The 15,141-nt window shown below is 34.0% G+C and overlaps 1 protein-coding gene across 5 annotated transcripts; it reads left to right on the plus strand.

Moving 5' to 3' along the window:
• Nucleotides 1–997: 997 nt before the first annotated feature.
• Nucleotides 998–11,585, plus strand: LOC134235189 (chondroitin sulfate N-acetylgalactosaminyltransferase 1-like). Of its 5 annotated transcripts, XM_062717301.1 has the most exons (5): nucleotides 998–1,248; nucleotides 2,683–2,784; nucleotides 2,943–3,129; nucleotides 5,276–5,407; nucleotides 9,293–11,585. In XM_062717301.1, exon 5 carries the CDS (start codon nucleotides 9,322–9,324, stop codon nucleotides 10,843–10,845), a length of 1,524 nt encoding a protein of 507 aa, XP_062573285.1. In that variant the 5' UTR covers nucleotides 998–1,248; nucleotides 2,683–2,784; nucleotides 2,943–3,129; nucleotides 5,276–5,407; nucleotides 9,293–9,321; the 3' UTR covers nucleotides 10,846–11,585. The 5 variants fall into 5 exon arrangements, with proteins under 5 accessions (XP_062573285.1, XP_062573287.1, XP_062573286.1 ...); XM_062717303.1 differs by lacking the exon at nucleotides 2,683–2,784 and having other exon boundaries at nucleotides 2,943–2,977; XM_062717302.1 differs by lacking the exons at nucleotides 998–1,248; nucleotides 2,683–2,784 and having other exon boundaries at nucleotides 2,826–2,977.
• The last annotated feature ends 3,556 nt before the right edge of the window (nucleotides 11,586–15,141 follow it).

The following is a 15,141-nucleotide window of genomic DNA, read 5'->3' on the forward strand; positions in this document are numbered from 1 at the left end:
CTTTACTTGCCTGTCACTATTAAAAATAACCTGTTTTATACTATTGTAGCAGGTCTGGTGTTCATATAGCCTGTACTTCGCGTTGTGTTTATTTTTTTGTTTTGAGACGACTTTCTGAATATAAGACCTCTACATTAGATTATACCTTGGAAATATTTGTAAATTGTAATGAACTATAAAAGAAAATAAGATTAACAAGACTTTACAATTTATTACCAATCTTACAGTACGTTATAATAGTACACAATATGAAGACCTTAATTCCCAAACCCAAATATGGCCTAACTTAACCCAAATATAGTCTAACCTAAGTAGTAATATAATTTAATTAAGACAGATGAACAAGGGACGATTCCAGTATATGAAGAGTTTAGCTAGCGAAACCAGCTGTCTCCCTCCCCGATCTAATAGTTGCATAGCTTTATATATGAAAAAGGAACAAAAGAAACTGTCAAAAACCTTATTGGCCGAAAGATAAAAGTGGGCGTTTCCAAATAAAACGTGGACAATTTACATCGGGATCGAAATGTAATAATTATGAAAACGTAAATAAACCTAATCTGTCACACTATTTTGAGTAAATTTCATGAGACCTGCAGTCCAGAATATTTTTAATAGTAATGGGAAGTAACTTGAATTGCTTATCATGTAATCTTATGATAAAAATACAATGCTTTCAAGTCGCAGTTTAAACTACATGTTGTTCACAGTATAGGGATATATCATTGATTGAGGAAGAAGTGTTAAAAGTTGCAATTCCTACTATTTTAATCAGATTTCAGTAGTTACCAGGGGGAGTAGGATCAAACTTATTTCAGTACCAATTTTTTTTACCACTTAACCTTCTTTGACTACACTGCCACTTGTACCTGCATGTTCTAAGCCCTTTGTTAAGTAAAAATAATAGAGCTTCAGTCCTGTTACAGACTTTTGCTTTTTGTACATAGCCATTTTGTTTGATCTTCAATATATTTTGGTTAAATGGAATTTTTTCACAAGAGTCATTAGTGCTAGCTGATGAAATGTTTAAAAAACAGTTATAACCTCCCTAAATAGGGCGTGTTTATTTACATTGTTGGGGGTATTTTCAGACGGAATGTATAGACAGTTATGACAGATGTTGCTGATTGGGCGGCCAGCCTCCGGTGTGACTTCAGGTCATTTCCCCGTACACCTGCAGTTTCCATTTCAACCAGAACAAGCCTACATATTTCTACAGTGCACAGAACAAGTTCTCACGATTTACTGGTGAGTATTTCTCCATGTCAAAGCTTGTTAAAGTCGTAGTAATCTCAAAGGCACAATATGGAAATTCTAATAGCATATTTTTATTGTAAGTTTATAGCTGTTCCATTATAATGAGATTTAAATACATATAATGATTTAAAAATACTTTCAGCACTAGTGAAAGAGAATTTAATTAAATTGTGAGATTTTAAAAAAAGGTAATAATATTAAATCATTTAATACCGGTAAATTTCCTGCAGCATCAGCAAATACATGTTTGAATAGCATTTGAAACATTTATCAATGCTCTGTACTGAATGTACTTTGAAAAAAAAAAATTTTAACAATTAATTACTGTTTCGTTTAGAATGCTTTTGATTGGAATACTTAAAGTGATCAGGCTGACAAGCAAGATTACCACTGGTCCTGCAGAAGGTCTGAAATGTCTGATGAAGTCAGCAATTTTAGTGATTTATAATTGTCTTTTTTTTCCAGGGGTAAATTAAATTTATAAATTGTGGAAACACTGAGGAAAAAAATACCCTATAATTGAAAAGAATTTAATATAATATAAAGCTTAACATGTGTGTCTGGTCATTTATCAGGAGTGTGGGGGTTAAGCAAATAGATATTTACCATGAAATGCCCCACTGATAGAAGTTTAAATAGGTTTAAATACTGCATTTCAAGAGTTGCCTGGATTGTTCAAGAGTTGCTTATAAAAAGGTCATAGATCATCCTGACCAGTCTCAAATGAACACAACACACATCCTATAAATCTTACCTAAGAGATAAAATGTATAGATATTTAATAGTGCTGCATGAAATGAGGATTTTAGATATGGGCCAGAAAAAGACCTCAATTCAAACAGCTATTTTCAGTCAAAAATGTTAATTATATGAATTATTTTTATGCTTTATAAATTCAGTCTTTGTTAGTTTACCAGTGTCTTAAATTTAATATGTTGCCATACTAAAAAATCTGAATCTTTTTGGCATCAGATACACTGTAGTACAGTTAAGTAAGGGGAAGTAACTGAATTCTCTTTATATACTAGTGCAGGCTTTTTAATGCAACTTCAAGGATTAATTGAGCATTAAAAATTGTGTGGGATGATCAAGGCATACTTTTTTCATTTATTTAAATAGATGAGAATAAAACCAGAATATTTTGTATTTAAAAGCGTGAAAACTTTATTGAATCATTAAAAGTTGTTCCAAGGTGACAAATTATCACAGCTAGGTCATTGAATGCTATAAGTGATTAACTATATTAAAGGTACACTCGCCAAAATAGCTAGTTATATTATCTTAAAATCTGGCTTCATCATCAAAAACCAGGATAATTCTTCAAATTGATGCAGGAAAAAGGAAATTTGATTTGTATGTATAGTCAAGGTCTCTGATGGTATAATTGTGTTGACCGTAAAGTGAACTACTAATTTACATCAACAGATGAAAGAATATTTAGAATCCTACTGCACGGGCTTCATCAGAGGGGAAGAGTAAGCTGATATGAATGTTTAGCAGAGTTTCTGTGTACCATTATACTGCATGGTAAATTAATTTGGGTATTTTAAGAGTCAGTTTTCTGAAGAAAAACATTGACATGCTATTATACTGCAGACAGATCGGTGTTGGTTTATCAGAGCTCGGGAACTGTTAGTCTCATTTTGTGATGAAAAACTGGTAAAGCATTGGTTTGTTTGTTTTAGGATGGGAAACATGTGACAGCCTGGCTGGTGAACTGGTGAGTGTGGGGTCACGACCCGGCCAATTTATGTCGTGTTGGTAAATATTGGACAAAGCTTGATAAGGAGATTCTGACACTGTGACACAGGGTGGCGTACTCTTGTGTATGGTCAGATTGTCAAGTGGTCTGGGGCTATTTTCACAACAAAGGTTTGAATTATTTAAATGAAAGCGATTCTTTCCTGCTTATTAAATTTCAAAATATTTCTCAATGAAATTTAAATGGGAGTTTCTGCTTAAAACATGATGTATGGTTTTTATTTATTATAAAAATTGTCTACAGCAGGTAAGTTTGATTAGCTAGCAGGATCAGGCGATATTACCTATTGACGTAATAATTCAGCCAAAATTCATACTAGTACATGCATTTGTATTTAAAATGACTCAGCTTTTGATTGCACTCAAAACTGTTAACAGCATTTAATGAGGAGTTAATGTATCCCATGGCTAATTGATGTAAAATATATAAAATAATTTTTTTAAACTTTGAGGGAAAAAATATTTCAAATATTTGAATAGGGATCAGATTAAATTAACATATTTTTCCACTTTTTCTTTCATTGATGCCACCAGGGATATGGTTCATTATAAATGTCCTTTCCTTGTAAAATAATAAATTTGACTAAAAAAAAATTGATTGGGTTGTGTGACCTTTTATAGAAAGCCTGTTTGACACCCTGTGGTGCAGTATAACTGTTCTCAGTCTCTGGGGACAATGGGTGACAATGGACTATCAGATACCTTATTGGTGCGTGATTCTCTGCCAGCAGGCTATAACCCTCTTCACCTGTAGGCCCATCAACACAGGGTGAATGCCTCCTCAATGGGGACTAAATCCCCCTGTTTTCATGCTAACAAAGAATAGAAGGTCCAGTTCCAAAGTTTGTCTCTAATTTGTAACAGGATTTCGTGGTTGGTGATACTTGAGTGACCATTAAAAGCAACTTTGTTGCTGTGGAGAAAACAAATACGGCAATGAAAGCAGGGGTTGAACACTCAGTTTAGAAATGAGAAACAGTAAGATGAGTGAAATATAAAATGTGGTTAAGGGTCTTAACAATTGTTTAGTGATCAAATTTTATCACCCATTGAAAATATACTTAAGATTTATGGGGCTGCAATTTTAACCTTATAAAGTCAGTTGGATTTGATGGCCCAGGCCTATATTACAAAGGGATTAACTAAAATAGGGAAAAGTAGCAAAAATTATTACCTTCAAAACTCATAAAAATTGATATTCTTTCATGAGTAAACAAATGTTTGACAGCTTTAACACTTAACCCTTATAAACTATATGAGTACATGTACTATTGTATTCAAGCAGATTCATAAAAACATATGAATGTATGAGCCTTGATTGAGAACAGATCTTGAATGAGGAGGCACCCTTTTGTAGTGGGAAGGTCAAGTACTATATTTATTTGCACTCAAACATTTTTTGTAGGTTTTAGGTTCAGTGGTCCCTCATTCTTTTCTGTGAAAAAATTTTAATTAAATCATACTTTAGAAAAAAGCATGAAAAACAATTTTACTGCCATGTATGGGAGGGCACACAGATTATTTCTTAAATAATAATTTATAATCATGATAATGGTGCAAATATATGTCAAACCAAGACTTCGTATAGCACTGTTTTTTTTATTTAACAATGTTACTTGGGAATGCTCTAATTATGAGAATTTAATACTTAAGTTTAAAGAAATTAAGTACATGTGCAGCGAAATAGGTTGCATGACTTATAGAAATTCAATTTTTCTTGTTACGGTATTTCATTTTGATTGTAATAAATAAGCATTTTGACAAAGACTCTGGTCAACATCTAATACATTTAAAGAATAATCAAGTGAAAGTATAATAGAATATCATGGCATGTGAGTTTATGCTTAATTAAGCTGTATGAAAAGAAAGGTGTTTTATCTTTTTCATTAACGGATACTGTTACATTTAATATATGCCACTGCACTGTAATTTGTTGCTTGCTCCCTCTAATTTCACTGGAGATTTTGGTTACATCTCTTAATTCACCTCTTGGAGATTTATCAAATATAGGGTTAGAGTGCTTAATGCAGAATTTTTTTTGTCAACTGTGAAACAAATTAAATGTGTTAATACTTCTGAAAGATTAAAAACCACTCTCTGTTTGTAACCCCTTGAACTTTGAGGTTATTTAAATACACAGTCACAGTGTTTACAATTAAAGAGGCATTTTAAGTAAGTTGTAATAGGTCGGCTTTGTTAAAGCTCAGAGGGAATCTTGTAGCTTTTTTTTATTACGATATTAAACATTTACATACAGGCTTACCCTGGGAACACTAAGTGGAATGGAGCTAGCTGATTGGTTGAATGTGTGGGCTTGCCTGATCTCCTGATACTCTGATCGTGGGCAGCATAGCGCACATTGGGGATTGAGGATATAAACACAAATACAGTGAGTTCAAATTTTTACTATTTCTACTTTTTTAAAATTACTTTCTTTTTGAAATTTGATTTTTTTTAAAAATGTATAGATATAAGGTTTTTTAAAGATTTGTATTGATGTTTTTTTTTTTATTATGTATTTTTTTAATGGAATTTTTAATACCCATTGATATATTCTCGTAATTTGTCAGTTGCGTTACCTGCAGGATATTTGGGTTTTACTCAGGTAGACTTAGTTCAGATATTTGAAATGAGAAAAAATTGAATCAAATGCCAATGCTTTTATCTAATTTAATGACATTTTTTTCTCTGAAATTAAAAAAAAAATTTAAATTTTAATATCCACTGAAATTTTGTTCATGTTATATAGTTTGGATTCTTTTAATAACGGAGTATAGGCATGTTATTTATACATGGTATATCAAAGTTAAAATTACAAATGCTCATTTTAAATGGGTTTTAGTATTCCATTCCCGTAATTGCACTTATTAAATGTTTGGTAGTTAAGTAGAAATTTAATCAATATCAATTGAATGTATTTAAACTGCATGCCTGAATGTCATAAAAAGAATTTTCTTTTGTTCAGCTCTCAAATTAAAGTAATCAACATGCATTTCATGTACTGAAATTTTATAATAATATATATCATTGTAAATTTGAAAGGGCAACTTTACATTGACCAGAATTTTGCATGATGACTAGGATTTCTGGCTTGTTTGTGTATCGGTAGAGTTTTAGAGTTTCGACATATCAGGGGAGCCTTGGATATCAGACCGTATCTTATACTTCTAAGTGTCAGTAAGATCGTTGTTATTCTGGGGACACGAGACACCAGGGATGGCAGAAATCGGCATGTTCCTTCCTTTGATTCTGAGAACTGAGCTTGTGACACAGAGACAGACATTGTATCTATTTTAATGACTGATAACAGACTGATAACATGCATTGAGATATATCGTCTCTTTGATGTTCTTTGAGTGAGGATGGTAAATCCTTTAGTAATATTGTATTCTGTGTAATTGATACAGGACTAGATATAATGGCTTTATTCTGAATATTTTTTACCTATGACCACCTAGCTCTTCAATTCATTGCAGTGCTACAAGTATTCAATGGTGCAGTAACTACGGTATGCATCACAGTTTGTGCATATGCAGTCTAAGATTTTATTTTCCTAATGAAAGATTTACTTTTTGCTTAATTTGTCTTGTTTGCTTGTTTTTATTTGTTTGTTTTTGAATTTTTTGGCTATTAAAAATATGTTTATGAGAAGGCACAGATTTCAGAAAGAAGCTAGGAGGAAAATTAATTTTGGTGTTCTTGTACTTGTTTTTTTTAAATTTCTGTCTTGCTGCTCTAGAATTTTCATGGATTATCTAGAATTAATTTTTCTGACTTTTATTCTTAGGTTACATCCATACATTTATTGCTACTTGATCTTTAGGTGTAAAGTTAATTGTAAGTGACAGGTCAGGATGTTGGGGGGAGTCTATAGAGTTCAGGGGAGATCACTCTCTGATAACAGGTGAACTAGATCTGTGCGTTATAGGATCCAACTCTAATCTGCTTAGTGGCAGATGGTTGTATCATAATAATAATTTAAAGGTGTAAAATTTGAGGGTGCATGTATTATGATCTTCTTATGTATACATATATATACGGAGTCAGACTCACACTAAAGCTGGAAATTCTTTGATGTGGAGGGAATATGAGGTCCTGAATTGTTGTTGTTAGTTGTAATCAGCTATTAGTCTGTCAGGATACCTTTGATGAAATCATTCTAATCTCTGTAGGGATCTCATGAAGCACTCTTCAAGGCTAGACATGCAAGTGCTTCCGGAGTCTGTGTTGTTCCCTTTGTGAAGTCCCGGGAAACTCACCTGCAATAAGCAATATACAAATTGTCTCATTGAAAACACTCCGATTAGTGGCAGTGAGAACCCCTCGGTTTGACAGAATCATACTTAAGGAGGAACATGCCAGAGAATGTCCTTTTTCTTTCCATTTTTTTCTTTAATGAAGAAAAACAATTTGGATTTAATCGACTTTCTGCTGTAGTGATGGGTGACTGTAATGTTATCATTGCATGTTAGAAGAGAATCGGCCTTCCTTGTGTAGGGTACTGGGGTATGCCACAGATTTTATCTTTTACCGAGAATGAATTTCATTAAATGAGAATTTGTTGACTACTGTGGCAGACAGGGGAGATTTATTTTGAATTGACATGTTGGTGACAAATTAGCTGACACTCATTAAATTCTCTGTCAAAATATTTTACTGCAGCAAGTCTCTGTTGCTATGAAAAGTCAACAGGAGAGTTGAGAAGCCAGTGAAGCTCACCTGGGAAAGGGTCCTCTGGCTCCAGCAATGTGCTTGATTGATTGGGTTCTGATTTGTGTGGTCCCAAGATTGAGTAAAAGTTTATGACATTTCATCTCTTTGAGTTGGCAGATGAAAGAATTTTTTTTTCTTTGTACTGAAAGTTTTAGACATCTGGAAAACATGTGTACTTTGTTGAAATGTGATGAATGTTTTCTTGGAAGTCTGGCTGTAAAAGATTTAGTGTTAACAAATATACTGGGTTGATTTCTTGCTTTATTAGATGGATTCAAAAGTTCCAATTTGGTGGGGAGGTGCTGGTATTAATTTAAAAAAAAAGTTCAGTGATACAAGAAACCATATATAGGACCCTTTGACAAGGTTTTCATGAGAATCATCAATCACATTAATGGTATTTGCTATTTTTGTAAACTAATGGGCTGTGTTGCCCAAAGTTATATTCTGAATAAACTACTAATACAGTGTTCTTTCCTATCCCCTCCCTCCATAATACACCACTGAAAATATGAAATCTGTATACGGTTATGAATTGTGAAAGCTGTGAAAGATGTAAAATTATTGATAAATTGTATTTTAGCAAATTGATTTTATAAGCACATAGTCTAATCCATTTCTTTGGGACATGCTTACTCAATTAAAGGTTTGAGAAGTTGTCTCCTTCAGATTTAGGAGAACACTGATAAATTGATCTAAATAATTGGGAAACTTGTACTATTTCACAGGTACTTTAGTATAATGAATTGTGATTTATTATGAGTTTAATTTTCAATATTCTCCATGTTGGAACATATTACTTCTTTTAAATTGAACTGTAAACTGAAATTTGGTCACTGATATATTGCAGATATTAAGAAATTTTTAATTAGGGTAGCAAACTATCTACATGATCCGTCTTTGCTATTATTTTTGGAAGAGAATAATCCAAATATAGAATTCGATACTATTTTTTAATTTTATAAATACCAGGAAGGAATAGAATGACTCTTAAAAGTCTGACATTCTTCAAATTATTTTTAAAAGATTGAATTTAGGATAAGAGAAGAATAATAGAACTGGTTGACAGATTGTCTGATCTATTGAGCATATGTAATAAAGGGGTTACTGGTGATTGTCTGAGGTGTGGGGCACGATGATTGTGATCACGAGCCAAATTAAATCTCTGATCCCCGATCTTCTCACTGTGTTGACAAAAACTGCAGTGCATTAGCTGACTTTTTTGTGGTAAAGACTGACAATACAGTTTTGCAATTATATTGAAAACCTTGAAGGAGAGATATCAAAGGATATAAAAAATTTGAAAATGTCCCCTAATGATATTTAATGAGAGTATTGTACGCATGGGAACATGGGTAACTGGCACAACTCTCCAAGATTTAGCTTTGGAATGACTCGTTAATAATATGGAAACATGAAAATATCCCATTAAAAAGTCATTTTTATTTTTGGGTCAAAGCATACTTCGGAAAATTATTCATTTTAGATGTAAAATAATGTAATTTCATGTAAGGGGATATCTAAATGACCTCCGTTAATTTTCATGGATATTATTTTGTAGGGTTGGTGACATGAGAGAAGGGAACCAGGATGGGGAAGCCCATGCCACGCGTACTGGTCCTCCTATTTCTGTTGTCCGTGTTAACGATGGTCGTCATCACTAGATGGGGTCTCGTCATGGACAACATCTCGACAACAGTCCCCCAGCAAACCCGCCACACCCGAGAATTATTCCAGGCCGCCATCGAGGAATCAGAGAAGAGACATCAGAACAGGATTGAGGAACTTCAAAGTAGAATCAGAGACCTGGAGGGGATTCTCGATTCCCAGAGGTTACAGCGGGAAAATGTAACGGCCAGCGTGAATGAGTCCGAGAGTCAAAGTAGTCAAGTACACAAGTACCTCAGTGAGAAACTTCAGGCAGCTGAAATCCTTCATGGAGTGGAAATGAAAAATGAATTTGAGATGACGGCATTCAACAGATTTACACTGAACAGGATTTATCTGGTGGACCCAGGGCTGGGGAAGAGAGTAGTGGAGAAACCGATAGGTTCAAAGAGGAGGGACTTGTACGACGTCATCTCTTATAGTGTCAGCATACTGAATGAACAACGCAAAAACATGTCCAAAATTTTTACTGCTAGTGATTTTATAGAAGGAATATACAGGACAGACCCTGCTTCTGGGACGCACTATGAACTTTATTTCAGAAATATCAATTCTAAGGAATCGGGGAGATACTCAAAAGTTGCTATTCTTAAACCGTTTGGTCCATTAATGACTGCCATCAACACCACAGTCAGAACCAGGGAAACCTGGATAAATATCATACTCCCTTTAAAGGGAAGGTTGGATTCTCTGGAAATATTTATGAAAAACTTTGTAGATGTTTGCATTGCAATTGACAAGCATATTTACTTAACTATTGTTTACTTTGGGAAGGAGGGGCTGGACACTGTGAAAAATATAACTAAAACCGTCAGTCACACCCATGGATATAAGTTCATGAGAGTCATCAACGTGAATGAAGAATTTTCGCGGGGAAGGGGCCTTCAGATTGGAATAGAAACCTGGAGGAGTAAGGATGTTGTTATATTCATGTGTGATGTAGATATCATATTTAATGCTGAATTCTTAGAAAGGTGTCGACTTAATACCGAGAAACAGAAGAAAGTTTACTATCCTATTGTTTTCAGTTTATTTAATCCAAAATTGGTTTATTCTCTAGAAAACAGAACAATTCCGTCCATCAAAAGACAATTAGTGATCTCCAAGACGACGGGGTTTTGGAGGGACTTTGGTTACGGAATGACATGCCAGTACCTCTCAGATTTCCAGGCCGTGAAGGGGTTCAGTGAGGGGATAATAGGCTGGGGTGGGGAGGATGTGTTTTTATACAAAAAGTACGTCCGCAGCAACATGATAGTGGTCAGAGCCACAGATCCAGGGATATTTCACTTGTGGCATGACAAGGTGTGTCCGGTCACTTTGTCTGCGGACCAGTACAGGGGTTGTATCCGGTCCAAGTCCCTTAGTGAGGCCTCTCACGCACAGCTCGGTATTCTCGCCTTCAAGGACCAGATAGACATTCAAAAACTCCAAAAGAAAAAGTAGTCTTCCTTCTATTATGTCCTCTCTAATCTTTTACTTTGCTGTATTATCATATTTGGGTAAAATTTGAGAGTTTCTTTACAAAAATGCCACAATTAAGGTAGATTATTATTAAATTCCCATGTATTTAGGACATTTTTATGATTTTCAAGGAGATTTAACACCTGGTATCATGATATTCCAGCTAGGGCAGCTACTTAAAGAAGTTATAGGCCTAATTGTCCTTGCTATACTTATAAGTGCATTGAATAGAGATATCTAGGAATTATAATTTATAAACCATATTTATCTTGAGGTACTACTCGCCCTCAAATTTTGAGTACTCTGAGTAAATATTTTCCTCCATATGCTCAGACAATCAGGGAGAAGATATGTATAGAATATATATATAACACTTATTCTTCAATCTTTAAATGTTCACTGAAAATAACCATTAGACAAATCTACCAAAAAAGACCATAAGAAAATTAAAGTCTTCTACATTGTATTTGAAAAAAAGGGGGGGGGGGGTTATAGTTCTTTGTTTTAATTTGGTGCTAATATGTTTCTTAATTCATTTTTATATATCTATAATAGTATACAGACTTAATAAGGAATTGAACTGTTTTCATTTTGCACTATTTTCAGTCCCTTCTCTCTGTATGACAGTGTATGATTGTGTTCAGATAGAGAAATTCTAGTCTTATTTTAACATTATAACTTTTATACATTCAGAGGTTGTATTACCTGGCAGCACTTGTTTTCTATTAAAATAAACTCTGATCTTTAAAAATGTTTGTCATTCTTTTTTGTACAAGATCGATTGTTTTGTGAAAAACAAATAAAAAACAATCTAAAGGGAAGATACAGAAATGCAGATGCAGAAGGATGAGAATCAATGACCTTGACCTTAAAATCAAAAGGATACTTTCTTATTAAGGTAGGGAGATTCAGCACCTTAAATTTCTTTGCAAACACTCGAAGGAAAATTATCCCAAAACACATAATCCAATTAAGGCATTTCAGACCTTGAGCATTGACCTCAAAATCAATGATTGCCAAAGATTTCATTACAAAAGCTTAAGGAGAACTTGATTAATCATTTGAGAACTTTTTTTCTCCAATATTGGAATTTCTGACTTTGATATTTTGACCCTGGAATTGATAGGGTCTTCTTTGTCCAAGTTGTAGGGTATTGCATATACACATGCATGTGCTTCACAAGGAAAGGAAATTATCATTTGAAAACCACTTTATGTAATACCTATATTAATTTCTTTTACCTTGAACTTTGACCTCAAAATAAATCATCTGTAGTGTACTTTTTCTGACCTTGACCTACTCTCTTGATCATTTCAAAATATCCAAGATCATTGCTTTGGATACTGAGAGGTTTCTAATTATTAATCAAATACTGAAATTGATGCAACTTGGGCTTTGAAACAAATTTTTAAAAAGTAGATCACTGACCTGAATTTGAAATTGTTTTAGATGTATATTTTGGACGCTGGGGCACAATATCAAACTTTTTTAGTTGGGGAATGTTAGGCCCTCCAGCATGTCAACCCAAAAGTTTGTCACTGCAACCTACTTTAAAATTTGCATATTTCAGATATTAATTGACCTAAAATCGTCAAACTTTTTCTGTTTTGTATCTTTAGTTTTTGGAGTGTGTTGATAGGGACCAAATTTCGTAGTTTCATGGCTATATTAAATTCGTTCAACTTTCGATGCATCTTGAACCTTTCTGGTGTGTCAAATAAAATTTAGTTCATCGGGTCCTACTTTTGAAATTTCAAAGCGTTAAAAAAATATACATGTAGGTCAATTTAGTTTCGATTCTCAGCATATCACGGGAAGTATAAGGAATTTCGGAGTGAACTTTGGTAGTAATGTAGATTTTTTATATTTTAAATGGATTTGAATAGAAAGTGAAAATCATGATAATTTGATGTTTAAATATTTTATTTTTAATGTGGGTACCTTATGTAAGGAGTTCCATACCTTTACTTTTTTTAACACCCCAATTATGATTTTTTTTTAGTGGGATTAGATCGACCTAAAGGCCTGTCGTTTCTCTGAATTGTGTCCAAAGAAGAGGGCGGACGCTAAATGCATGAAAAAATGTATCAATTGTTAAATACATCAAACAAAACCCTCATGGACGTGCCAAAGTAACATTTTCAAGCTCTTGATTTTGAAGCTCTCGATCCTCGTCATTAGTTTTAGATTCACAGAACCAATGCCATCTGCATATATATAGTTGGGAGTACAGCAAAACTCGTTTAGTACGAACACGGATTAATTGCGAATTAACGGATATAGCGAAGTCATCTTGGATCTCCAGCTATATAAATTTAATGAATTTCTTATACAGTTATAACGAATTACGGATATAACGAAGTAATTTCATAGGTCCTAGTGACTTCGTTATAACCGAGTTTTGCTGTACATTCACCCAATACGGAAAGTATCATTTTTGCATACGACCGTTTTAATCAGTTTTTAAGTTGACTTGTAAATTATTATTAATTGATAAAAAAAAAATAAAGAGCTACTTCTTCAAATAGAAGTCACATGTATTATTTTAAAAAAATGGCCCCGTGTCTGTTCACAGCAAATGGAAAGTGTCTTGTCTGAGTTTTATCTCGGGATGCCAAGTCTCAATTACGAAGCCAAATTTATCAGGAGTTGGGATTTTAAGCCAGAGTTCATGAATTAGGCTTTCGATTTTGCAAGTGTAATGTAATTTTCTACAAAGATAAAATTTATAATAATCAGTGCTTTTAATAACAGGTTTAATTAGTTTAGGTTTTTCCGTGTAATTTTTTTTTCCGGAAGAAAAACTGTCTCTGACATAGTCCTGAACACCACCCATCTCAGAAAAATGGATCCATATACAATGATATGGACACAACGAAAGAAATAATGTCGGGAATCTTACTATGTTTAATAGCTACAGAATGCAATTTCCCCATTATACCCCAACCATACAATATTATTATTCCTTTATTTAACATAAAAATGTAAAACTTTACATCTTACATGATACAATTGATGTTCATTGATCACTCAATACGTTTTTTATAATTATATTACCTTTACCGATTTCTTACAATAAAAAAGTTATGCAGTAAAATGTGAATAATTCCCTAGAAATCTCAGTGAATGGACTAATTCCCCGTGCGTTAGTTAAATGAGCTAATCCCTGCTTCCGTCCCTGCTTCGGAAGCTAATTTCCAGGTTATCCGTAATCCTCTCTATTTTACTTTTGAATCAGTCTGATATGTTAATGGACTAATTTCCGTGCGTTAGTCTTGAAGCTAATTCCCTGCCATTCGTAATCCTCTAAAAAAAAAAAAATAGGGTAGTAGGAAACAAGACTATTATTTTTTTTTGCCTTGGCAAGATTCCAGTTCCCCAAGGCCAGGACTATTTCCCAAGGCGCAGCCGAGGGAAATTGTCCTGCATGGTGCGCCTCGGGAAATAGTCCTGGTCGAGGGGAACTGGAATCTTGCTAACTCCCTCAGTTACATGTATATACTTTTTAACTGTTTTATTATACCGATACAAAAGTAAAAAAAAAGTAGAGGATTACGAATGACGGGGAATGACATTTATGTATGTCTTTTGAAACATTTCTAATTTTCTAAACCTAGGAAGAATGAAATTTTTAGGGATTGACCATTTGTTTTTACAGTCAATAAAAAAAGTTTCATTTTTACACAATACATTACGTTTTTTGATTGTGAAAATTTGGTTCAAAACCGAGGGCGAATTTTGGCGAAAAGAGTCATGACGTCATAGTGGCTGAAAACAAAACTCAACGTTCCAATCAAAGATGTCACGTAGCAAAGGATCGTCAATAAAGCGACTTCTCTGTTCACGAACGGGACAGGAAAAGGGGGATGTCTATGGTGAAGATTATGAGAAAATGCAGACGGAAACTGAACTCCTCAAAGCAATGGTGGAGAATTTCGAGGGGAAGTTGGACCGTCTGCTAATGTCCAGCGATAGAGAACGTCAACTTTCTGACCTTATCAAAGAGAAAGGCGAAGGTCTAAAAGCTGAAAATGACGATCTGAAGCAAGAGAACAAGCGACTTGATGCAGCCAATCGAGAATCAGAAAAGGAGTTGGTTGTGGCTTTAAGTAATTACAGGGCACTTACCACAAAACATTCGTTTACAACAGACATGTTAGAGATGCTGAATAAAAGAGTAAAAGACTTGACAGAAATCATTGATAAACACAAGGAAGAGAAAGCGAATCTTCAGGGAGAGCTGAAAGTCCTGAAAGACACGACCAACAGCCTTAAGTC

This window comes from Saccostrea cucullata, unplaced genomic scaffold (assembly GCF_032062105.1).
Source record: "Saccostrea cucullata isolate Sc308-1 unplaced genomic scaffold, CSIRO_AGI_Scuc_v1 ctg23, whole genome shotgun sequence".
Lineage (NCBI taxonomy): Eukaryota > Metazoa > Mollusca > Bivalvia > Ostreida > Ostreidae > Saccostrea > Saccostrea cuccullata.

What these genes read in the sequence shown, in the direction of transcription:
- LOC134235189 (XM_062717301.1), top strand. Translation starts at nt 9,322, where the DNA reads ATGGGGAAGCCCATGCCACGCGTACTGGTCCTCCTATTTCTGTTGTCC.